Source organism: Nestor notabilis, unplaced genomic scaffold (genome assembly GCF_000696875.1).
Source record: "Nestor notabilis isolate BGI_N333 unplaced genomic scaffold, ASM69687v1 scaffold9125, whole genome shotgun sequence".
In the NCBI taxonomy this organism is placed as follows: domain Eukaryota; kingdom Metazoa; phylum Chordata; class Aves; order Psittaciformes; family Psittacidae; genus Nestor; species Nestor notabilis.
In genome coordinates, this window is record NW_009928836.1 from 13,484 (window position 1) to 38,607 (window position 25,124).

At 38.9% G+C, this 25,124-nt stretch overlaps 1 protein-coding gene across 1 annotated transcript; it reads left to right on the forward strand.

The window, feature by feature from the left end:
* Positions 1 to 380: 380 nt before the first annotated feature.
* RIC8B (RIC8 guanine nucleotide exchange factor B) lies at positions 381 to 21,591 on the forward strand (the record flags this gene model as incomplete). The annotated part of the gene is made up of 8 exons (XM_010014703.1): positions 381 to 989; positions 3,506 to 3,600; positions 8,165 to 8,318; positions 8,650 to 8,745; positions 11,320 to 11,464; positions 11,618 to 11,762; positions 13,463 to 13,582; positions 21,297 to 21,591. Coding segments are annotated over 8 exons (1,476 nt in total), but the record flags the coding sequence as incomplete, so codon positions are not given.
* Positions 21,592 to 25,124: the final 3,533 nt, after the last annotated feature.

A 25,124-nucleotide genomic window follows, 5' to 3' on the forward strand; every position in this document is an offset into this window, starting at 1 on the left:
CCAGGTACTGTAGGTGTGACTGGTCTACTTTGATGTATTTTTAAAACCTGCTACTTCTTCCTATCCTCATTACTCTGTTACTCAGGTTTTTACTCCCAATACTGAGAAAACTTCGTAACTGGCAATGGTGGATAGTATCTGCCATTTTGGCCTAATGCTTTTGCCAATTTGTTGATGTATTTGGATGGTATCCGTGAGGAAAGCTTTGGATGATCTTTGGAAGTCTTGCAGTGGTTTATTTTTTGAAGAGCTAATGCTGAATACCTTTCTCAAGTCAGCTGAAAACTCAAAAGCTATATGGAAGCTTAGCGAAAGTAGTGTCGTATTGCCACCGATACCTTGATGCTAAAACTGTTCCTTTTTTGTTTGTGTTTGCACAGAAACTGTGTGAAGGAATTCTGAACATCCTTGAAAAAGACACAAAAACTTCATGTCAAGTTGCCTGCTTGGAGGCCCTCCGGATTCTCTCCAGGGACAAGAAGGTTTTAGTGCCTGTAACCACAAAAAGGAACATGCAAATCCTTATGAGGCTAGCAAAGCTGGACACTGTGGAAGATCCTTTGGAGAGAGTCTCTGAATTTCCTGTTATAGTAGAAGCTTTAAAATGCCTCTGTAACATAATTTTTAATAGTGCTGTTGCACAGAAGCTCAGTTTGGAACTGAATCTTGCAGCTATGCTCTGCAATCTTCTGGAAAAATGTAAGGACCAACAGTTCGTTGATGACATTAAATGCTTTGATTTGCGTCTCCTCTTCCTCTTGTCACTTCTGCACACAGATATCAGATCACAGTTGCGTCAGGAACTACAAGGGGTGCAAGTTTTGACTCAGGCTTTGGAAAGTTCCCTGAGTGTAAGATGGACAGAAGAATATAAAGCAGCGGAAGATCGTGACAGGCCTCCTCTGTCTTTGCAAGAGACAGATTGTGCCATTGAGGCACTAAAAGCTCTTTTTAATGTAACACTTGACAGTTGGAATGTCCACAGCGAGGTAAGGCTTAGCTGAAGTGTCCTTTAAAATGGTTTTGTTTAGCCTGCTGTTTACTGATAATCAGCTGGCTAGGAAAAGCTTTTTAATGTAAGTGTATCAGATAGCTGCATCTCTGGAAATTGTGGACTGTAGCAATAGGGTGATAATTAGAGCTGGGAAGGCTCCCTAGTTTTCTTCTGGGTTTTTTTGGGCATGATGATAAACACATCAACTCTGATTTTTAACAAATAACTGAAGAAGGATTAGCACTGTTTTTAATATCTTTATCTCACGTCCTCCTAACACCAACTCTGGACATAAACTTCATCTTTTAAGATGAGGTCAAGTATGAGAACCAAATGCACTTTCATTGTTACATCTTATTCATGAGATTTATCTTGGCTTTTTCATTATATCATCAGATCTACTTTTTTGTTCTTGGACAGGTACACTTCCTATGTGTTGTATCCCTAAATTCTGAACAGAAATGATACGGATAACTTTTTTTGCTGAATAAACTAAGTCTGTGCTATAGTAATAAAATTATATAGGGAATCCTTCTTTTTAGTTCCCATCATACTGTCTCTAGTGTTGTGAACTTTTCACTGGTCATTGTAAATATGCAGCATATAAAGCTAAGCAGAAATTTACAGTAATTAAAATAAACACATAATTGTTCTCTTCACTGCATTGGATGTAACAGCATATAAGACATTAATCCTAACAGTGAGGAATGTAAAACTTGAGAAAAGTCTAAAGTTTCTTCTTTGCTTTAATGTGTCAAGGGTACCCTGAATAAGAAATCCTGAAATTTAAGATGGGGGGAGGGTCAGAGAAGCTAATACTTCGAATTTCAAGGCAACATAAAGAAATTGATAGACTTTTCTCTTGTTTATATTCCTCACTTAGACTTTTATTAAAAATATCTTTAACTTTGTCAGAGAAAGTTCTTTGTAGAGGCAAGGGATTGTTTTGGAGGGAGAAATGAGTGGAGAAAAATTACCCAAATTCAATCACGTAACGCACCTATATGAATGTTTGCTTGTCCAGAGTTTGGGAAGTATTGTCTTTGTGATTAAGTTCTTCTGTGAGGAGGAACTAATGTCAGGTGTTAAGTTGGAAAATGAAGCTGTGTTACATGTGCACTTCATAAGAAGTAAGCTCTTGAAATCCGGATCTTGAAGTTGGTATAATCTTACAAAATACTGGGAATCCTGAGACATGAGAAACCAAGTTTACTGCAGGAAGGCAGGTGGGAGGTGGCACAAAATTGTGGCGTTACCTGATGAAGTTTCATGTGGCCACTGTCTGAATGAAGAGCCCAAGCATGCGGCTCTCAGGAAATTTTCCTTTTTCTTATTTATAATGAGAGTTTAAGACATTCTGGCGCAGGAGAAGCTTCTTTTATGTTTTGAGACAAAGTTATATAGAAGTCTTTACTAAAAGTTCCTAAAAACAAGAGGAACCTTTAAATTAAGTCATGCTTCAGTAATGGTTAGCCAGATACGTTGGGTGTCATTCTGCTTAGCAAGTCTCCCTGTGGAAATACTAATGATCTCTAAGAAGAGTAAACAGGATGTCAATTAAGTGAGCTGAAGATGCAGAATCTGAAGGGATTACAAACAGTAGACAGGATGGAAAATAAAAAGAGAGCAGAGAGGTTTAGGGGTGTGGGTAGAAAACTAAGATCCATCCCAAGAGGGAGAGAACCATTTGAACCACCAGTATTTAATGACTGGAGATGGTTTCAAAATAGCAGAGCTAGACAAGAGCCACAGGTGGTACAGTTGGCAACTTTGGATGCTGTTGTTACAAAAGATGCATTGGGGTGCTTTGTGCTGGGTCAAACATGCCACAACATATGATGGATGCCAAGAAGAGCTAATGAAAAAGGAAGAGGACAATGATAGACACAGTTAAATGATTGCAGTTACTGATGTACTTTTGTGTGGTGCTGTGTGGTGGGCGACTGGAAGGGGGAATCACTTGGAGAGAGCAAAAGTAGGGCAAATAAGGGTGCTGAGAGTAGAGAAGTTATTAATGAAATGGAGAAAAAGTATCAAGGGAACAGAAGGAAGAAAATTAGATAAAGAAAGACATTGGGTGGGGAAATGAAACCGTTGGCCCAAAAGGTCTGAATGAGGAGGAGGCAAGTGAAATGAAGAACATATGTAATCTAAATGGGTGAATAGATGTCCATGTGTAAATACAGGAAGAAAGATAGTATTGGTATATTAGGAATAGTAGTATGGACTTGAGCAAAGGCTTGTAAGGGGGTTTTCTGGTAGTGAAGGCTTGTTTAACTGGAAAAAAGTCCCCAGCAACTTTCATCAGGCCTAGTTAAAAGGCCAGCATATGACAATTAGGTTGCATTAAGCATTCAGAGAACTGTAAGGTACAGTCCTTTTATTGATAGGGATGGATGTTATGATCTAATAGGTATTTTCCATCTTTAATTTTTATTATTCTAGTGACCTGAAAGTCCCACTTGCAATCTTCAAAATGAAAAAATATCTTCATAATTTATATTTATATAGAATGAATCTCATCAATTTCGTTACATGGCTGCCATCCTTCGACACTGCTTATTAACCACGGGCCCTTCTGAAGACAAAACTGAAGAGTTGCACAGGTGGGTAAAATTGCAGAACCCATCTGTTTTGAAAGGGTTTGTTTTGGGTTTTTTTTTTTAATAGGCAAAAAAGTACTTTGTCTAAAATATAAAGTGGAAGTCTGAGAAACAATCTGAGTAAAATATTCATAATCTTTTTTGATGGAAGCTATTTGCCTGAAATATTGTTTAAGCATGTCCATTATTCCAGATGGAAAGTGGCTGGTAGGATTGTTAGTTTTGATCAGTGACAATGAGGCAGACCTTTTTGAAATCTTTTTGTGGGTGTATGTATGTAACTAAGAATGAAAATACATATGGAAGTTTGAGGGGTAGTGCAAATTGAGGTGGAATGCAACTGCTGTTACCTTGCAGAGAAGCTGATGGAAAAATGAGTTTTGAGAATTTTTTTGTATGGAACTTTTGCGGTTCTGATGGATTGGGATGGAAATAAGTTGATAATTTATTTCCAAGAGCTCCAGGCTTCTTTATTAAAAGTATAAATATCAGTTCCCTGCTAATATCTTTTTTTTCCAGAGATGAGTTACTCATCTTGCAGTTTAAGGTGCATTAGGTTTTTTTCCCTCAGTCCTGCACGCAACTGTTTGTTACGTATTTACAGCCAGTAATTCAATCAAAATTCAGAGTATTTTGAGTGAGGTGGTGGTTCTCTGTTCGGTGTTTTTTCTGTGACACCCTATTTTTATCTAACTAGGTCAGGGCCTGACACTATGGTAGCTTCAGACACTATTCCATGTTATCTCTCCGCAATGAAAGTTAGCATTGCCATTTTCTTCTTCAGAGATGGCCGTATGTGTAAGCATAGGATCTTTTGAAGATCATCATCTGAGCTGGCAGTCTCCAGGAGGAGGGATATAGCTTTTCACACCCAGCAATCTTGAAAGCGTTAAATGAACTTGATTAAAATCTTGGAAAGCTCTTACAGATCAACAGTCTTAGAAGGTGAACACTAAAATCCTACATCAGAGCCTTTCTCAGTTGGTGCAGACTAGTTTGGAATAATTTAGGATACCGCTGCAGTAGTTGCCATGACTAAAGTCAGTGCTGTGTCCTGAAAGGCAGTCTGTTTCCTCTTTGCTGCTCCTTATGGTGGGTATTTTGTGCTCTCGTCCGTCTTTAAGGGAGGGACTGGTGGGAATAAGTTCCCCACTGCTGGGAAAATTGAAGAGACTTGGATAAATTCAACAACTACAAGAAGACAGAGATTGGCCTTTAAGCATTTACATTTGTACATAGTCAGCAAGACTGCCTGATACTCTGGTGAGCTACTGTACAGCTGATGCACTTTCTGTGAACACATCATGTGTTTCCTTGTCCAGGAATCTGACTAGTCTAGTCACCCTGTAAAATTCAATTATCTTGTGCTATTGCAAAAAGATGTATGTTATGCAGGTCCTTTTGGTTTTAGCTTTTGCAAACATTTGCAGGTAAGATCCAAAAAGAGCTTTACATATAGAAGTAGGCAGCTTTAGAGAATACGTGGTGCTGGTGTGATTTCTGTCCATTCTCTTTTCAGTCAGAGGGACATTTTGTGTAGAGATGCTGCCCATGTGGATCATACTGAGACACCAAGTCAAGGCAAGGATTCTCCATAATTCTGAGAGGGGGAAGCAGAAATGAAATGAGGATCACTGTGTCACTTCAGTTGATTCCCCTTCTCCATCAGACTCAGTGTGGCACTGCATCAGCCTTTCTGTTATGCTGGGAAAACAACTTTCTCCCTCTGTTAGCTGACTGTAGGTATTTTGTTTAGCTCAAGTTGATAGAAGAAAGAATGCAAGTATAGTATTGCTGATTTTAAATTGATCTTGATTTATGTCAAACTGAGCAGTTTTTAACATGCTGGAAGAGCTTTGGGCAGATTTTGACTTTTGTGATTCGGACGTTTCAGCCCATTTGCAGAACCTGAATTTTGTCCATGAATGGTACAAGATGCAGTAAAAGCTGAATAATTTAATATGCTTTTCCACTAAGACTATTCGTCACAAGGCTGCTCTGGAATAGAAAAGATAAAGTCAGAAGTAATGCCCCTGCAAATCCTCAGCCTGGATCAGAGGGCCCCACTTCAGTCCCCTGATGTACTTGGTCAGGCAAAACATTCATTCCTGATAGGAGCTTCAATAATGAATGAGTAAACTTGTGTTAGCAGTTTAGAGCTAACATAGCATAGCTACAAAAATGAGGCTGTGTTGTCATTTGGGCTGTTCAGGATGCTGGACTCTGACTGTGCAATGTGTATTGCTAGAGATGAGGTGTGAGTCGGAGAGCAGAGTGCAACTTCTCACTTTGGGTTCCAACTGGAGCCTATCAGTAAGGCAATTACAAAAATAATGTTAAAAATAAAGTAAAATATAAGCAGTATTGAATGCAGAATGAACTTTATGAAGCGTCAGGGAGGCATAAGTATGTTTCTTAGAATTGCTGATCACTTGCACGTCGCCAAGTTTGTAAATCTGCGGAATGTGAGATGCTGAAATGAAGGGTTTGGGCAGCCTGTTAAAGCACATTGTGTGGATGCTTATGCTCCGAATGTGTCAGTTGAGGATTTATTTTATGTGAGCATCAGGTGTTGGATACACGCCCTGAGCTGTGATGTGCTGATTGTCAGTGTGGCTCTATTTCTAATAAATAAGAAGTTACCTATAAAAATACCCTAACTAATTTAGTACCTGGTATTGTTGTCGTTATCGTGGTTCTGTCATGTCATTACTTAATGTGTGAATATGAACAGCTTAAAGCGCCACATTTTAAGAGTAAGCGCCATTTTTGCCCACTAACAAGGTTTTAATCAAGGCATTCAGCAGCTCTAAATAGGCCTTTGCTTCTGAATTTGCATATCAGGAGGGGGCTGGGAGCATGAGTGGGTGGATGTCATGTCCCAGTGATTAATGATCTCTAGGAAGCCGAAAAGGGGAGAGTAATATACGCAGTATTTCTACCCCCTGGAGTAGGAATGCAAACACTATTGTGCAGATCTGTGCATAGTCACTGACTTCCTGGTAGCTGGAGAATTTCATACACTCCTCTACCACAAATAAAACTGTCAGTGGAGTGACAAAGATCAGAAAGCCAGGCTTCATTTATTGAAAAGAATAGCTCAGACACAGTGATCCAGAAAATTAATTTTGTAGGTGTTTGGGAACTTGGTTGTTTAATAAGAAACTGGTAAAAAAGAGAACTTTTGATGAAAGGCCTGAAGCCACCAAATATTTGTTGAATTTCAGTCTGCTTTGTTTCTGGCTATTCCTGAATTATTGGAGAGGAATAACTTCCATGATATAAAAGACGTATCTCAAACAGGAATTAGAAACAAAACAAAGAGAACAAGCTTTCCAAAAAGTAGAAGTTGTCTGAATTTCAGTTGCTAAAAGAGCAAAAGGGAGATGGAACAATGCGGCACAGCCACCCAGTCTGAGCAGACCAAAACCAGCACACTTGTTAGAAATCCCACTACATTTGATTTCTCTTTTACTAATTCTTTGTTAGGATTATATTAATAACATAGAAACTTAGGGCAGATTGTAAGTAGGTATTATTAAAAGTGTTAAATTAAGTTGTTCGGAAAGTTTTCTCGATTCTTGGAATGCTTCTTGAAACGTCAGTACTCGTAGTTCCATTGACAGCTTTGAGGTCTGCATATGTAAGCTTAAATAGTTCTGTAGTATTTCAAAGTATATCCAGTTTTAAGTTTAGTTGTGCATCAGCAAGTAAATAATGACAGAATTCTCATTTTACAGCATTTGTGTAATTCAGCCCCATATTCAGGAAAAGTACAAACCCAACTCTATATAATGAGACCAGGATAGATAGGAAACTCAAGGGATGTGTATACACCATACAAGAGACCCTTGCAAAGTAAGTTCCTTCTTACTCCATTAGAGATGAGGGATGGACCCAGTGGTCTAATTTAAATCACTTAATGGATATTTGGGAAGTGCTTCTCTTTGTGCTTTGTAGAATGCAGAGACTGCCAGTTACTGAAAGTAGTGCTCAGTAAATAAACCTGAATCTCTTTTTAATGTGTTAAAAGGCTTCTGTATTTCCAATACACTACAAGCTAAGTAAAAGTGAAAATATTTCAGGGACCTGAGAAATTGCCACCACGATCCACTGTTACAAGAGGAGGAGATGTTTTCTATGGTGTACTTGGTAGTATTAATGATCGTAATACGGATGTGTTGTAAAATGTTTTAAGTTCCAAGGAGGAAAAAGCTCTGACCGCTGCAAATCAATGTGAGAGTTCCCCCTGCTGTCCTGCAAGATCAGCTGCTGTAATGCACTGTTGGATGCTGTGCCTTATCTGTGGGATAGAGGATACTGTGGGGGCTGGAAGCAATAATGCACTGCTGCAATATAGCTTTCGGAGCTTTTGTCTTTCTTTTTGCTTGTTTGTTCCAAGATAATGTATGCTGCCTTCCTTAAACCCCAGGGAGTAGAAACTAAAGCACTGTTTGAGTTGCTGGGCCTCTTTTTGGTTGCTGTTGTACAGTTTCTGGTGAGTTGTACTCTGTTTTTAATTCTTTCTTCCAAATGAGTAATAGTTTTTTTGTTAAATCTGTTTCAGCAATGCAATCAACCTCTTAAGCAATGTTCCTGTTTCTTGCTTGGATGTTCTTATTAAACCATCATCCCAAGAGGAAACAGATATAAAATACAATGGTATGAATATGGGAGCAATTCAGATTTTACTGGATTTCATGGAGAAGAGAATAGACAAGGTATGGGCTGCAAAGATTCTACGCAATGGGGGCCTCTTTCATTAAAACAAAAAGTGCACACATGTAAAGCTTCTTAGAAACCTTTGAGACAGTATTTAGCACAAATATGGATGTCCTGCTTCTAGACTGTGAAACACCTCAAAATTGAGAGCAAATTCCTATGAATATCTGAAGCATATTTGTGTATGAGGATGGACTTCTGGCTCTTTGGTTATAACTGTGTAAATTCCATGTTTTGGCTGTCATATAGGACTTTATTGAAGGGTTCACAGGATTTGAAAAGGAAGATTTGCTCTTTAAAATGTTTTATCTGTATCTGATTTTATTTTAGGGAAGCAGCTATAGAGAAGGTTTGACTCCAGTTCTCAGTTTATTAACTGAATGCTGCCGAACTCATAGGAATATCAGGAAGTTTATCAAAGCTCAGGTAAGTAAAATATTCATCAAAATTTGAATATGAAGCTAGTGATAAACTTTCTGAGGTTTGTACATCGGTGCAAGACACTGACACTTTAAGAGTACAAATGATTTCATATTAAATTACCCACAACGTTCTCTGCAGTAGTTTCTTCTGTTACGTCTCTGACAACTGTCAGCTGCAGAAATGATTTTTCAGTCATGTAAATCAAGAGATATGGCCTAAGTTCCATGGTACATTTTGTAGAGCTGTTAAATAACATTAGGGGTATTTTAAAGCTGTGTTAGTGTGGGTGACCATGGACCACCTGACACAGGGGCAAAAACCTCAGTGGGGTCTGTCCCCTTACATTCAGCATATATTAAAAAAAATAAATGAGTGCAGTTAAAACTTTGCAAAGCTGTGTGGTAGCCAGTGAGGCCACAGGTGTTTTGATGGGTTCTTCTTGAGCTTCAGTTTGATCTCAGCAGGCGTGAGTCATTGGAATTGAAGCTTGTGTACCACTGTGTATCAGCTGTTCTGTCAGATTCAAACTGTCTCTGAACAGAAGCACACTTCATCACTTCATCTCTTACAAGAGCTGTTCAGTACAATACAGACTGTGGGTAGGCTTTTTACAGGAAAAAAGATGTCTATGCCACGGTTAAAGATCTAAAGGATCTCTGTGGCTGGGTGTTGTGTCTTCTGTTTGTTTTGCTGTTTTTCCTGAAGTCAAATGGAGGGAAGTTAAAAGATGAGCAGGGGAAAGACAGCTGAAAACAGCTGAGAAATGGTTTTTTTCTTAAGCAGAGGTGATTTTCGGTTGCATCGTAGATAAAAGCTGTGCCTGAATTCAGCAATGGAGTTTATAATGGAAAAGAGCATATATTTTCTGCCGCTTTCATCTATACCAGAAAAGTAGTTTGGAGGAATTTGAGGAACTTGTTCTTGCTGAGTATTCTTTTGTTTGCAGCAGTTCTTTCCTGGGATACTCTTCTGATCTGTTAAATAACATAAATAATTAAATAAATTGCAGAGCCAAGCGTTCAGAAGTTAGCAAATGAAGTTGTCTTCATGTTTTTACGACATCTTGGCATCTAGATGTCAGGATATAATTGCATGCTGTTTCCTACCACAGGACCGCTGCCTCATATAGTGCACAGAATGGATGGATACTGCTAACTGCATGACTGGATGTTTGATATTTTGAATTACCCTCATTGTTAAGTGTTGGCCTTAGGCTTTATTTATTGTGCACCATTCAAATTCTGATCTGAAGACAGAATGATTAATTTCCTCATGGACTGTCCTATGACACTCATCACTGCATTAGTATTAGAGTACTCTGAAAACATTAATTCATTCTTACAGCACTCTGTGAAATAGCAGTCATGGTACTATCCCCATTGGGGAAAGTAAGCAGGGACAAAGTAAAATGGTTTTGCTAATTGTTTGAATACTTCGTTTGAAAAAGATGGGGTCTAGTTTTTTTGAAGTATTCAATAGTGTAGCATTCATTTGTTTAAGTATGAGTTCCCAGGGAGGCTGATTTCAGTAGTAATTGTGCAGTAATTTTGCATAGAACATGGCATTTTACATTAGACACCCAGAAAAGAAAGGATCTGCAATTTCTTAATGACAATAAGTGACATCTTTGGTTTCGTTCCCTAGTAAAACATCGGGGTAAAACTATAGGAGTCTTCAGATCATTACGTCTTTCATATTATAGCCCAGTCTGTTTGCAGATAATATCATATCCTGTGAACGTGGAAAAAATTAATATAGATTTTGAGCCTGAAGGCATATGTATAAGGAGACGGTTTGCAGATAATATCAGATCCTGTGAACGTGGAAAAAACTAATATAGGTTTTGAGCCTGAAGGCATATGTATAAGGAGACAGAAGTTAGGTTGCAAAACCAGCCGTATTTCTCCTGCCCTTCTTCAGGGTTGAAGTTACTGATATTAATGACATTTAATGAGAAAAGAGTGTGTTTGAGGAAAATTAAAAAAATGTTTTCTCCAAAATTGTTCTGAAATTTAGCTTGAGCTTTTCAAAGAGTGTTTTCTGGGAGAAGGCCGTATTTCCTCTGTACATGTTGAGCCCTTTTTTGAAAGTCATGGTAGTAGAACTTGCAGTGTGACTTCTTTTCCTGCCTTTTCATCATAAGTATATTAATTGTTCTGTATAAATTACCCATCATGTTAACATTGTAAGATCCCTTAAGCTGGTATTTTTAACGCTAATGCCAGATATCTGAGCAAAACAAAGAAACAAAGAACATTACATCACTGATGCCTGTTGGCCAACTCTTTGGGAATACTTACTGTGCTCTTAAACGCCTAATAATTATCTTTCTTTTTAAAGTCTGTGTTTGGGACTGAGTACTCCTCTGCCCAGGATGGCAGACCAGAAGGCCTGAACATATTAAGAAGCAAGAGTCATTGCTAGTGCATGAAGTATAGCTGGGTTGATTTTATTCCTCCTTTTGAAGGAGCAGAGCTTACAGTATTTTCTTGCTCTGTTGGCTGTGTTTGTTTCTGCAAGGATTGGCTAGGTATTGCCATGCATTCTATGTTGGTTTTCCTGTTTTTGTACTGGTAGGTGTTACCTCCGTTAAGAGATGTATCAAACCGTCCAGAAGTTGGCACAACAGTGAGGAACAAGCTTGTGCGTCTCATGACACACGTTGACCTTGGAGTAAAGCAAATTGCAGCAGAATTTCTTTTTGTTCTTTGTAAAGAGAGAGGTAAAAAATTACTTCTTCTTCTCCCTTTTGTATAAGGTCTTGCTGTAGTTAGTGTATTTGCCTTTTGCTATAGTGCTGGATTCTTGTAACACTACGGTGGTTCTGTTTTGTAGCTGATTACAGCTGAATGATTTTCTCTTTCACCCTTTGCAGTTGACAGCTTGTTAAAATATACAGGCTATGGTAACGCAGCGGGATTGCTGGCAGCAAGAGGCCTGTTAGCAGGAGGAAGAGGAGATCATTGGTACTCAGATGATGAAGATACAGATACAGAAGAATACAAATCTGCAAAGCCAAAGTATACTATTGTTTTCAATTCTGTGTGTCCTGTTGCAATTTAGGTGTTTTGACATACTTTTTTTGTTTCAACTCTTCCAGAGAGGCCAGTTTTGGAATTACATGTTCTTGTATTAACTACTGCCTCCTGTTGACTTCATGGTCTAATTATTGAGAAACCAGCCTCTGATAGTGACCATCATATAGTCAGATAGCTCCATGGGGCAGGCCTGGGGGCCATCAGTATGAGAGTGATCTAACTTCAGTCTCAAAAACTGTTTAACAGTCAAGTGTGAAAAGAGATTTTTAAGCAAATTGTAGGAAAACGAAAAATAGTAACCAACTTAGCAAGGATGGCTTTTGCCCCAGATTTTCCAGGGACTCCCATGAAGTTGCCAAACGACTATTGTCTGTGCGGTATATCTCTATAACAGAGGAAATAAAAGTGTCAAATGTGGTTTAAGGTTTTAAGCAGGACTTCATAAAAATGAAACAAACCTGTAGATCTAGTTTCAGCCAGTTGGATTGCCTGGTTCTAAAATTTTCTGAAAGATTGAGTAGGTCCATAAAAGTCATGCATCAGGAATCCAGTATATGTGTTTGAAGGATTCAGTGATCATACAGAAGCTCTGCCTGTTGATTTTTATTAACTGATTTGATTTGGTGTTAGAGGTTTCAGTTTGTCATGTTACATCTGTGCTTTTAATTAGGTTCTGAAATTGTCAATAGTGGGCATCTGAAGCATGTTATTTTTCTGCTTTACTTGGTTTTCATTGAATTACACAGACATGGTTAGGTGTATGACAGGGAGTTGTGGCTGACTGAAAGATTCTTATTAAGGAGCATTAACAAAAGACAGGAACTCTAAAACATGAGGTTTCTTCTTATTTCTGAACTTCGAGATTGCTTTTTTCCCTACTCTTTTGTCTCTGATCTTATTTCAAAAGCCTAGCATCCAGTTACATGCATATAGGTAAAACTAAATTATCTGTTTATTTAAAAGCTGACATTTGAATGACAACTGTCAGTTGATTTAGGCATCTGATTTTCTACACTGCTCGTAAATGTTTGTGATTAAACTGCTTGAAAAGAGAATTTGCCCTGAAAGTGTTCTTTAAAACTATTTCTCTGCTTTTGTTACAATTTCTGTACAGCCATTCACTTGTTTTAACAGTGGAAATAAAACTGGCATTGTAAATTCTCAAAATAAAGTAACCTTAGTTTGATTTGAGCAAAAATCAGCGTAGGAGGGAATAGTCAACCAATTCAGCAGTTCTCCATGGAAGAACTGGAACCTGTCTGTATTTTGAAAGTTAAGCCTGTACAGAAGTAGCTTCAAAGATGTATCTGTTGCTCTGTTTCCCATCTATGTCATTGTTACTAATGACATTGTTGTTATTTACCATCATTATTCCCCTGCTTTCAAACTGCTTGTGTATGGGTGATAAACGTAACAAGTACTAGTGGACGGTGTATTTCTGAGTAGCTAACAAGAAATTAATACTGTGAATCAACAAGGAGATAATATCACAATTCGTGAGAAAAGGCTACAAAACAGGTATAAATATGAAGGTTGGCTGTTTATATTAAAAGCTTTCATTTGCAGTTCAGATAGTTTTAGTCTTGGTGGTTTCTTTTGGTGTGTTCCTCTTTCTACCTATCAAGAAGATAAAAAATTGACATACTTAGAAATGTAAACTGTCTTGTTTTTTCCACCTCCAGCATTAACCTTATCACTGGTCACTTAGAAGAACCAATGCCCAATCCAATGGATGAAATGACAGAAGAACAAAAAGAATATGAAGCCATGAAGCTTGTCAACATGTTTGACAAACTTTCCAGGTATTGCATTATAGCTGCTTTTGAGGGAAGCAGTTTGTATCCTGGCTCTTTTCTAAGGTCTGGTGCTTCAAACTGGTGCTATAATCAACTTCTTCACAGGATTAGGACCCTTTTAACTGCAGAGGAAAATCTTTAGCACTTCAAAGAAAGAATTATATGTAACAGGACTTCAGAGGAAACCTGTTTTGGAGAGGATTGGTAAATGGAAAGAGTTTCCCCTTTGAAAGTGTGGGGGACAATCCAACCCCAAGGCTAGTGTATTCTTTTCCCCAAGTCAATGAGCAGCATCTCATGGTAACTACTTACGTCTGCTGCTTATATGAAAAACAAACACAGCGTGAAAATATTTCTCATCAGAAGCAATAAATTATATAATGGGGCAATTAAAAGGGAATTTACAATTAAGAATTACTGTGGATTTATTAGAGTAGAGTAAGTGTGGGCTGGATTACAAATGAGCCTTTATAATTTCTTTTAAATAACTGAGGTAATGCCATAAAAGAAGGCGGTACTTAATGTGACATAAAGGTGTACATTATTGGTACAGAAAGTTGACTTTTATTTCATAGCTTTCTGCATACAAAAAAGGAACAGTCCTGTGCTGTTAGTTACAGCTTTTCTTTTTCCTGTGACTCAGTATGCCTAGAGTTTGCTGGTTTTTCTTCCCCCATACTTGTAGCCAGATTGGAGCAATTGCTTGTAGTTTGGTTTCTGTGGAAGCAAAATTTTACATTCTTAAGTAACACTTAATGTAATACTAATTTACCAGTGAATTGAGCTGTAGGAATTTAGGTAGATATATTAGTAGATCATTCTTCAAACATGTGAAAACTCAGCAGCGAGAAATGTGTTTGTGTTTCGTGAGAGTCTGTAGATAATCAAACAAGATCTGTTAAGAGAAATTAGCAAGCCAAGTATTTTTACATCTCTGTTAAAGATTAGGAATACAGCAAAAGATGGGAGAACCTGAATTTTGTAATAGCTGAAAAGACTGAATTATAAGCAGGATTGAAAGCAGGGAAGGATCTTGGAACAACTGACCTGAGACTCAGTGAAGTAATTGGATGCTTTTTCCACATTATTTGCATGGAGAGCAAGTGTAGTATGTTACAGTCTTTTTAATAAAGAGAAGAAAATGCAGTGCACATGCAATCTTCATTGAGCTACTATGTAAAACGGGATGATTGCAGTGTAAACTAGAGAATTAAGATGCTGAGCGTTGGGGTACCACAATGAAATAACTAAATGGTCTAAAACTTTTTAAAAGGAAGATTGAGACCGGAGATAAACTAAGACTGAAGACAAGTCTGTTACTATCACTATAGCAGTTACACAAAAGTCCAAATGGCCTTACTGTAGCATAAGAGCCTTTTCAGTTTGGAGGATTGGAGGCACCTGCTGTGTTGCCTGCTTCAAACTGACAATAACTAAGCAGCTGGTGCCCTGTGTCACTACTTACCCTCTGGGCCAGTAGCTTTACTTTCACCTTGGGCTTTCTGTGTCAGTTACATCCACCTGCAGTTTCTTCTGTAGTACTTAGGTTGGAAACTCTTCAGGGCTGGAACTGTCTTTGTTGTAAGGTTTTTTGTTTGTTTGTTTTTTAGTATTAGCGATTACAGTGGGACAGTGTTGTTGATGTGACCCCTTTTTAGGTGCTGCGATAACATGAATAAAATCACTTGACTGTTCTTCCCACCCTTTTTGTTTACTGAAAATTAGGGGGTGAGGGGAAATGCTGGCAGGAAGGAAAAAGAAAAGACTACTTAGTCTTGGGAGGCAGTGGGATGTTTTTAACGAATGTAATTGAGCGCAATTGTAGGGTTTGCAGACGTTAAATAAAATGGGAATCTGCCAGTCCTGTAGACAAGAAGAAAGGGTTGTAACATGCTGATAGTAGTGGGAGTCCCTCCACGCTTTTTGAATTGAACACTTCTGCCTCCAGGTTGAGCCCTTTGGTGCTCGGAGTGTTCAGATACCTCAATCTGCCAGTGGAATGCACTTTTTTCCCTTGGTTTGCAACCTACAAATTTAAACTGGAGATTGATTCTGGATTTTGAATCTTGCTTTGAGGCAGACTGATGGTGGCAGGTTTCTTACTTCTGCTGGTCTTTGTTGTTGTCTTCAAAAGAGAGGACGTATACCATGAACTGAGCAGTTTCTGTTTGGTGCAGTGCTTTGCTTATATAAGAGGAGGAAGTTGGACAGGGAACAAACAGCTCCTTCTTTTAATCGTGAATGAGTTTATGTATCTGTGCAACTTGAACAAAAGCTTAGAGTGAACTTGCATGGTGTACAGCAAAACTGGTTTGCTTAGTATGCTTGTATTGTCCTGGTAATGGAAGCTAAGCTTTGAAGAGCTAGCATGCTTTTACTGGAGAAAGGTATGAAACAAAATGAAGTTGAAGGCCTGAAGAACTTGCTTTCTTCCCTGACTGATGAGGATTATTAGGCCAGTTTATCACTGGGATGTTACAGATTGGGCCTTAGCTGGCTCTGTATTGGTTTTGAAATGTTACCTGATGACAGGTTCAGCTACAGCAGTCACTTCTGAACTCAGAAAACAAATTTACAGAACAGTACTACTTCATTGAAAAGTCATAGCCTGCATTAATGGCTGCTGTTTACACTGTGCCCTTAGTAATACAGTGGTATTTTCTCCCTTGTTCCATAAGATGCCAGTGGATTTTTGTTCTCCAGGTTTCTCTTTATTCTTCAGCACTGGCACTGAACAGTTGAAACTGTTTTGAGATGATGTAAAACTGATGCATGCTTTTGGTTATTTCAGGTCTTAGTTCCAAATTGTTTCTATTCTGTTAGCTTGTTGGTATGTTTAGGCCTGTTCATGGGGTAATTGACCATTGACAAGGCTAAATTAAAATTAATCACCCATTTTGTTTTATCAAAATGTATGGAGGAAAGCTGATTATTGTTTGTGAACCCATTTCTCCTGCCCTAATATATTAGCATAGACTTGGGTTCTACAAAAGCTTTTATAGAAATCAGTATTCTGCTCAAATTCAGCTAGATGAGATTACTTTTTAAAATCATTAACTATATATAAATGATAAGTGTGAATGAAGATGAAAAATCTTGATTACTGCAGCTCTTGGAGATGTAGATGTAACTTTGGTAGTTTGTTGGGTGCCTGAACTTGGCCCTGAAGTACCTCTGTGGGCTTTGTCTGCACTAATACGATCTTGTTGATTCATTGAGAATTGTTTGGTGACTGTAAAGTGGTGTCTTGTGTATGTGATGCACGTCTTTCAGCTTTGAAAAACTCCCCCAAATCTGCAAAAAGATTTAACTGAACCTTTCATTTTTGCCAAATACCGAGTTAGCCACCTTCCATCAGTGCGGTACGATATTCTGTCTGCTTATATAATAGATTATTTGAGATACTCTGTGTTAATTAAAATGTCTGGAAAAAATGCTAGCAGTTTTTGCTATTATAAATGGTAGGTAGAATTGTATATTAATTGACTAATTTAAAATGTCAGGATGCTTTTTCCAAGCCAACCTTGTATTAATAGCAAGAATCCTTTTGCTGATGAAATGGTCTCCAATTATCACGGCTTGGGTTTTGTTGTACATTGAACAGAAGTCAACAAAACGAGTATGTAAGAGAACCTGTCTAAATAAGCAACCATACTCATTAAAAACACAAAATTAATCATAGGATCAATGAAGAAGGCAATGTTACATAGGGGTTTTTTTTTTCTCCCCTTTCTAGCCTTAGAACAAAATAATGTTACATGAAAGGATCAGAACTATTATGTAGTACTCAATTATAAGGAGGTGAATAGGTCCCTAACATGCCATTTTATCAAAGGAGCAGACTGGTGTTTACATGATGGCTGTTTGATTACTGACACTGTCATTAATTCTGTGTGTCAATACTGCCCTATAGCTCATAGAGCAGACAAGAAAGAGTTACCCTTCAAAACAAGGGAATGATTTTTGAGTTGTTAAGCTAAATGGCAAGCAGGAAGCTACAACTTGTATAGATACATTTGAAGGGACTCTTGGGAGATCTGGAATTGGAAGAAGAGAATGTGTTTTACTAACTGTTTAATTATGGTGTGTTTCTAAGTATACTTGAATAGAATGCTTTGTTCGCATTAGAAAAATGCATGTTGCAGGAAGGTGTATTTGACTATATGAGAGGTCATGTAAAGATGTTCAAATATTTCAGATACATATAAATACACAGATTATGTACTTGTATATATCTTCATGGATACAGAAGTATTCCCACTGCCACCTACTGGGCTGAAGCAATCTCTTTCTGCCCTATAGATGTACTGTAAACATGCAGTTTCTGGATAGTGAACTGTCTTCTGAGGCTATACCTGCCAGTTTCTGGTGCTTCCCTTGCCACCTTGAATGGTAAGCACATCCTCAGCTAACCCAGGTTGTCAAAGTTCAGTTGAGGTCTCTAAGCAGCCAGTGCTGAATGGGCAAAATTGTTGAGGCAGGCAGAGCTGAGACCATTCATACCAGGTAAGGATCAGCTAACTTCAGTATGATACTGAAGTGATGCCCTTTGCAATCCTACCCAAAGCTCTGTTAGTTAGCAGATAGTCGTTCCAAACTTCTGAGGCTGGCTTTGTGGGCAGTCCAGATGTTTTCAGCTATTTGTCTCCCTTTGTATTTTTCCACTTTGAGAACCAGGAGTAAGCTTGTGTGGTGTTCAAGAGCTTGCAGTCATGTCTTCACCAGTGAAAGGATGCCCTGTTTTGTACCATTTTAGGACTAGATTGTGGTTAGGAAAAAGCAAGGCTGATACCTGCTGCTTCTCCTACTTCTTTTGGTGGCCTAGAATATTTGCGTCTTCAGTTTCACTGGGTAGCATCTGTCTGAGGAAGGGTGTGTGGAGTTCATCCTTCTCATACAGAGAGAACTTGTAACAACCATCTTTCATCCTACCAAGGACTGGCAAACTAGGAAGCTCCTGCAGGAACAGAGAGGTAATTGACAAGTATACTTGTTATTCTGTGAAATCTGAGCTCAGCCTAGCTCAGAGTTGAAGCCTAGAGAGAAGGAAATGCATTGGGGATGAACCTCAAATTCACTACAGCATGATTCATAACAGCGCACTTTGAAATGAGTACAGTGAACCGAGAAACAGGCTTTTGAGCACCACCAAAGAAGATACAAATGCGTGTCAGTGACTCAGACTTCTGCATTACATTGTCATGCAAAACGTGTAACGTGTCATGCAAAAGACCCCCACAAAAACCACAGACCAATACTTGTGCATATGGATGTCTTCTCTATTGCATCTGGTGTTCAGTGTCTCTCCAGATGACTCACCAGGAGAGAAAAACTTCGTGTCAGGCTCTGCAGGGTGCGTAGCAGGATGTAAAAGTGAAGCACGAAAGGGCAGTGCAGAGAAAGAGCTGTGTCTTTGTAACTGACAAATGGTGAAATAGGACTTCTTGACAATATTTACAGATACCTTGTAAGGATCCCTATGTGAGGGAGGCCCCCACATAAGCGGACTTGGGGACCATGTTTGTCTCTCTTTTCTTTTTCTTGAACTGTTTCTTTATCCTTTAGCAGCCATTATATTTTATTTATTACCAGTAATAAACTGTAAATTACTAGTTAATGATGTGATTCTGTGACTTCTGGCTACAGCGTTAAATGTTGCAACCTAAGAGTATGTGTTGTGGTTTTAAAAACAAACATGTAGGCTCCTCTCAGCTCAGAAGGCATTTTTTGTACTTTGTGGCTATGTTTTTACTTTTAGGACTTAAAAAATATGAGCAAGGACTTACCAGGTTATTCTCTAGAAAATAAGTGTAATAGTTCACTATCGAGGCTTGAACTTGAGTAAGTGACATTGAAGAATTGTTGCAAGATTACAGATTTCAAAGGACAATTGGTTTGTATTACGGTGCTTAAAAGCCAGAAAGGCCTTAGATGTATAGGGGGGGGTTTCCTGTCAAAAAAGTTTTTGCTATGAGATGCAACTCCAAAGCACTCTGGCTTTGCCTAAGGGGATCCTGGCAGCAGGAAGGCAGGGTTGTGATCCTGTCTGGACACTGGATCTGCAGTCTTCATTTTTTGAGCCTTTTCAAATCTGATTTGGGCAGAATCTGCATACTGTAGGTTGCATTGCCTGAATGAAGAGGACTTGCTGTCAGTCCTCAAGCATGGCAGGCTATTTTTAGTCTATTTAAAGATAGATTCTACACACATGCAGAGGCAGAGTCCAGCCTGGGCTCTTAGTTTGGTCGTTACAAACCTTCCCTGGCCTCCTTAGCCAAACCACTGCAGTTTCTCCAGGTCCAGTTTCTCATGTATTGAAATGCCACAGGCAGTGGGATTTGTGAGCTTATCACCGTACTATCGTGATTGCCACATCTGTGCAAATAGCCAGCAGTTATCTTGCTGGTCTCTTCTCTTCCTGAGCAAAAAGACTCTTGGAGACTTAATTTAACTTCTGCTTGACTGTACTACGTCCAGCGTACACATGCCATGCAGTTCATAGAATCATAGAATAGTTTGGGTTGGAAAGGATCTTAAGATCATCTAGTTCCAACCCCCTGCCATGGGCAGGGATGCCTCACACTAGACCATGTTGCCTATGGCTCTGTTGTGGCCTTTCTTGCTGTTCCAGTGGTTGTGTTAAGGTTAGCTTGCCAGCTGTGTACAAACAGTTTCTGTCCTTTTTCAGCCAAGGTAGTAGTGCAGACCAGGCAGAGAGCTAGTGAAATGCCTTTGCTTCCCCATTGGGTGATAGAGTTTTATGTCTGTGGCTCGGGGAGGTGGTATATATGTGTTAAACTGGCAGTTTTAGTGGGCTGCCTTTCAAGCAAGGGGTAAATTGACATCAAACCTCTGCTCCTTTATTTAAGGTGACTCCTGAATATTTAGAGGTATTCTCCTTTTATTTTTTATTTTTTTTTTTAGCAGATAATCAAAATGTTATCTTTGCCCTTACAGCTTTTGCCATAATCCACATATAAATGAGGTGATAAAAAGTAAGGATTAAATAAATCTTTGCTAATACTTTTTGATTGGCTTAATCAATAATTAATCATCTCTTAGATGAGGCTGTAGCTTGTGGAGTAGATATAATTGGATTAGCTGCTGAGAGGCCTTTGGAGCTTTGAAGAGATTAAAATGGCTGTCAATCCTGTAATTAAACTGCCACAAACAAAAGCAATAGCATTAGAATCAGTCAGCTTTTTTTTTTTAAATGAATCAACAAGTACTTACACACCCTTAGTAGTGGTGTAGGCAGAGTCCGTTCTCCTAAGTGATTTATTTCCTTCAACAGGGTGAATATGTATCAAATCATTGCTTTAATTGCCTGGGCACATACGGGCCAGAATGGCCAGTGAAATTTTAGGAAGAAATGGCTGTCAGGGAACTTTTAGAAGAAAAGCTAGTTTGTGTATCTAAAACAGTGAACCTGCTCCGTGTCTTGAGCCTATTAGGCACTGACTTTTCATGGTGTCTTTAATTGGCTAAGTAGGTTTGGCCTACATGAATGAAGTCTTTATCTGTCCTGCTCTTCCCCTCCCACCTATTTTGGAAGGTTTTTTGTTCCTCTTTCTTCAAAACAGAGGGCTTTAGCAGAAATAACTTCCTTTTAAAGGCTCATTATGTACTAAAGCATATACTGTATGTGACTGTATTATACATGTGTGAATTGATATGTGTGCATATGCTAATATATATTCTTCTTTTAAATCTCTTACAGAGATGAGCTTATAAAACCAATGGGAGTGCGGCCGGATGGTACAATGGCTCCTTTGGAAGAAGCAGTCGGCCAGTACCATACCAACAAGCAAGACAGTTCAGATTCAGACTAAAGCATCACCTGCTTCACCCTCAATTCTCCTCTAATCCACACGTTTCCTTAGAGCCACAACATCTTTTATCTAGGCATTTTATCCTCGCATTAGCCAGCATTACTCTTCTATTATTGGGATATTTAAATATGGTATAATGCCTGAAATTTTATTATGTATGTTTAAAGAACATACCGACGTATTAGTTTATGGACTTTATTAATTTAAAACTAAACGTATTTCAAAGGGATAAAAAGTGAAAGCCTACAATGTAAAATAAAATACAAACACTTCGATTTTCCAGAATCCTGTTTTCTGAACTCTGTAGGTTTTCCCATTCTGGATATTTTATTTTTTGTATTGTCTTGCCAGTCTTCCCCTTTATATAATTGTAATGAAAGAAGCATGTTTGCTTAATGGCATTAGGAGCAGAGGGTGTTTAAACTTGGAAGTCTGACTGACCCTGTGAAGCTGCTTTAACTGATTTTTTAAAATGCCACTGGATTTGTTACTGCTACACACTTCTGTGGTTAAGCTGCTGCTTACGATTTTACCAATGTGTCAGTCACTGACTGCTGCTAAAATTACCTTTAAATTGGGAACAAGATGATGTATGTTGTTTGTCCTACCTCCTCTCCCCTGTTAAGACCACGCAAATATACCCCCGCCCCCTGTCTTCAGTTAAGTAAAAACATCCCTATTCAAAGCAGCATTCAAGTATGTACACTTAAATGTTGCCATGAATGGGAATGGACTAAAGTGGAGTGCATGTGCAAGCGTTTTACTGAACTGGGGCCTACTTTTGGAGATTAACTGATACGCCTCACTTGAAGGGAAGTCAAACTAATCAACAAATATTTCCTTTTAGGGAGAACTTAGGAAGCAATGGGATGGAGAATGGGAAGGTGGGAAGGAGAAGAAAGTGTCACTTTCGACTCTGTAATCTTTTAAAACAAAGATTAAAGTTTTAGACGTGCTGCACCACTGTCGTCGCCTCTTTGCCTGCTTGGTTTCTTCCTCTGCATATTAATGAATGACGTGTTCTTACAGCATTAATTACAGGAAGAATAATCCATGTCTAGTTTGTAATTCCTGGGTTTATTGGTTTGGGGGTTTTTATCAGAAGCAAACACAGGCCATTCCTTCTGAACCTTTCAGAGGTTGGTGGTTTGGCTTTGCTTCCTATGACTTGACACTGGTTCCCTGAACTAAAGCAGTGGCTGTTTAAAGACCTTGGGAAGGGAGGACATGGGATGAAATCATGCTATGGTTTCCCATGTGACGAGCTTCCACAGATGTCTCTAGCCTCCTGAAAGGACTAAAAAGAAATAATGTACCAGTGTCCTCTCAGTAGTTAGGTTTGTTTTCCCAAAGGACCCTGCCCAGCTGTAGTAATGCCTTTTTTTTGAGGGGTGGGGACGGACAAAGAAATCCAATCAAACAAACCCTGAGGAAACTTAGGGACATTGTGTGCGTTTCTGTATGCTGGGACCTTTCTGAATGTTACAGTGATAGAAGTTTTGGATTGTGACTTGACTTGGACTATGCTGTCTGCTGCATCCATGTGAAGCATCACGATTTTCATCCGTGTTCCCACACAGCAATAGCTGAAGCAAACCCCATCAATGTACTGATAATACTGTAATCATACCCATAGTGCATGAATCCAAAAGGGGGAGAGAGGAATTGCCCAGGAGCAAGAGATACGTTTAGCTGCATCTAAGCTGGGTCTCACAAACATAAATCTGGGTTTAGCATCATCCGCTGAGGACTCAGAGCCCAGTCGAGGCAAGCATTAAGTGCACTGCAGGTGCAAAGATTTATGAACCCTCCCTGAGGAGCAAAACTTCACTAGCTCTGTTAATGAGGAATTGAGTGTTGTCTTGGCATCAGCTGAGGCCATTTCTTGGGGCTGGAGAAGCAGTTCTATATGGGTTGCTATAGAGAGATGTGTACAGAGCATGAAAAAGAGCAAAATCTCCATTTGTTGCTTCACAAGTTGTAGAATATGCTTCTACAATTAGCTAGTTAAAGAGATTAATAGAACAACCGTGGCTCCAGGGACCTCATTACAGATGATATAGCATGAGGCTTTTGTGGTCTGGCTCCTGGCAAGTGCAACAGGGCAACAATAGTTGCAGTAAGCAGTTCTTCTGTTTAGTTTATCTTGGAAATTACATGCTCGTAGTAGGTTTTACAGATGTGGGATGCTGCTTCAATTAGAAAGAAACAAATTAAGACCAAGCGTAGGAGTTTCTGTCTGAATGCACTAGCTTGGGTTGCCTGTAGTGCATGTTGATCTAGTTAAACTAATAACTTCCACTAGTGCAGCATCCCAAAGCATCCCTTGCTCCAAAATGACAGTTTGTGGAAAGGGTACTACAAGATTTTTGGGTTTTCTTTGAAATGTAGCATCCTTAGCTGGAGATCTGGGAAAATCTTGGGACAAAGTTCCTCCAACACAACAGTTCGTCTGCTTCCTTGTGTGATGTTTTCTCTTCAAAGTAACCATGTATGCTGAGATTCCTCTTTAATGGGAGTCTGGAAAAAAGTAAAGTGAGTATTTGGTGGTTTAACAGAAGGAAAGGAAAGTCTTCCTTAAATCCTTTGCTGAGAAATTATGGCCGGCTCCTGTGTTTATTTTCAAAGCTAAACCTCGAAAAGTGGAGGCAACTGAACTCTATTTAAACCAGCAAATGGGGCAGCAAATCCAATCCAATTTGGGAATTCTCTCTTTTTTCTCCCCAGCAGAGCAAAGAGGTGCTGCATCCGCATTTGAAGTTCCTGTCTGAGGGGCCCTGAGAATCTGCTACGACCTGCAACATTTGGATGCCTGGCAGTCTCAAGCCCGGAGAGCAATGAAAGGTTTGCTGCCTCTGCTCTGTATGACCTGTTCTGTTTTATACGAAATAATTATGTTTGATTATATAAACATATGCTTCCATTTTTCCTCCAAAACACTCGAGTACAGTTGACTAAGAAACTGCTGTAATCAGAAAAAGGAACTCTTCTGAGTAAAATGTCAATAGATTTACTGGTGGGTTTCCGAGACGTGTACCTTTTCATTCCCAAAAAGCCTTTCACAGTCATCCACATATGAAGACTTGTGTTTCAGTCTTTGTTTTGGCATCAACAGTCCGAAGTACCACAGTTCTCATTAAAGCTCATCAATGATTTGGAAGCTTTGCTTTTCTTTGTTTCCCGTTAGAGTCAGGAAACAAAAGATGATGGGGAATTGCTGAGATTTGTCAGGAGACTTTGTTCTTTTGCAAGATAATGCAGACGCATTTGTTTAAATGTTCATGAAAATTTCCTGGCAGGTATTCCCAAATGCTAATTGAAACTTCATGTGCCCCAAAAGTGATTTTCAGGAAAAAGGGACATTTACAATCTGTTAAAATGTTGTTGTGAGAAAATTAGCAGAATTTTAAAGAAATTTGCCAAAGAGGAAAATGACATTAGCTTCAATGTTTTGAATAAACAACATTGCTGTATGTGTGTGTAGCCAAAGTAGAGCTTTCACCCTGTATCTGGAGTTTTTCCAAGTACCTGACAGTCTGCAATTGCTTAAAACCCTCAACTAATTAAAAGAGAGAGAGAGAGAAGCTAGGCTATAATATATTTCTTCTATAGCTCTTCAAGCAATGATTTTCTTCTACCTGAGTGAAAAACTCATTGTCAAAGGTGGCTTTAAGGAAGGGAATATTACAATGAAGCTGTCGTATTAGTTGGTTGCC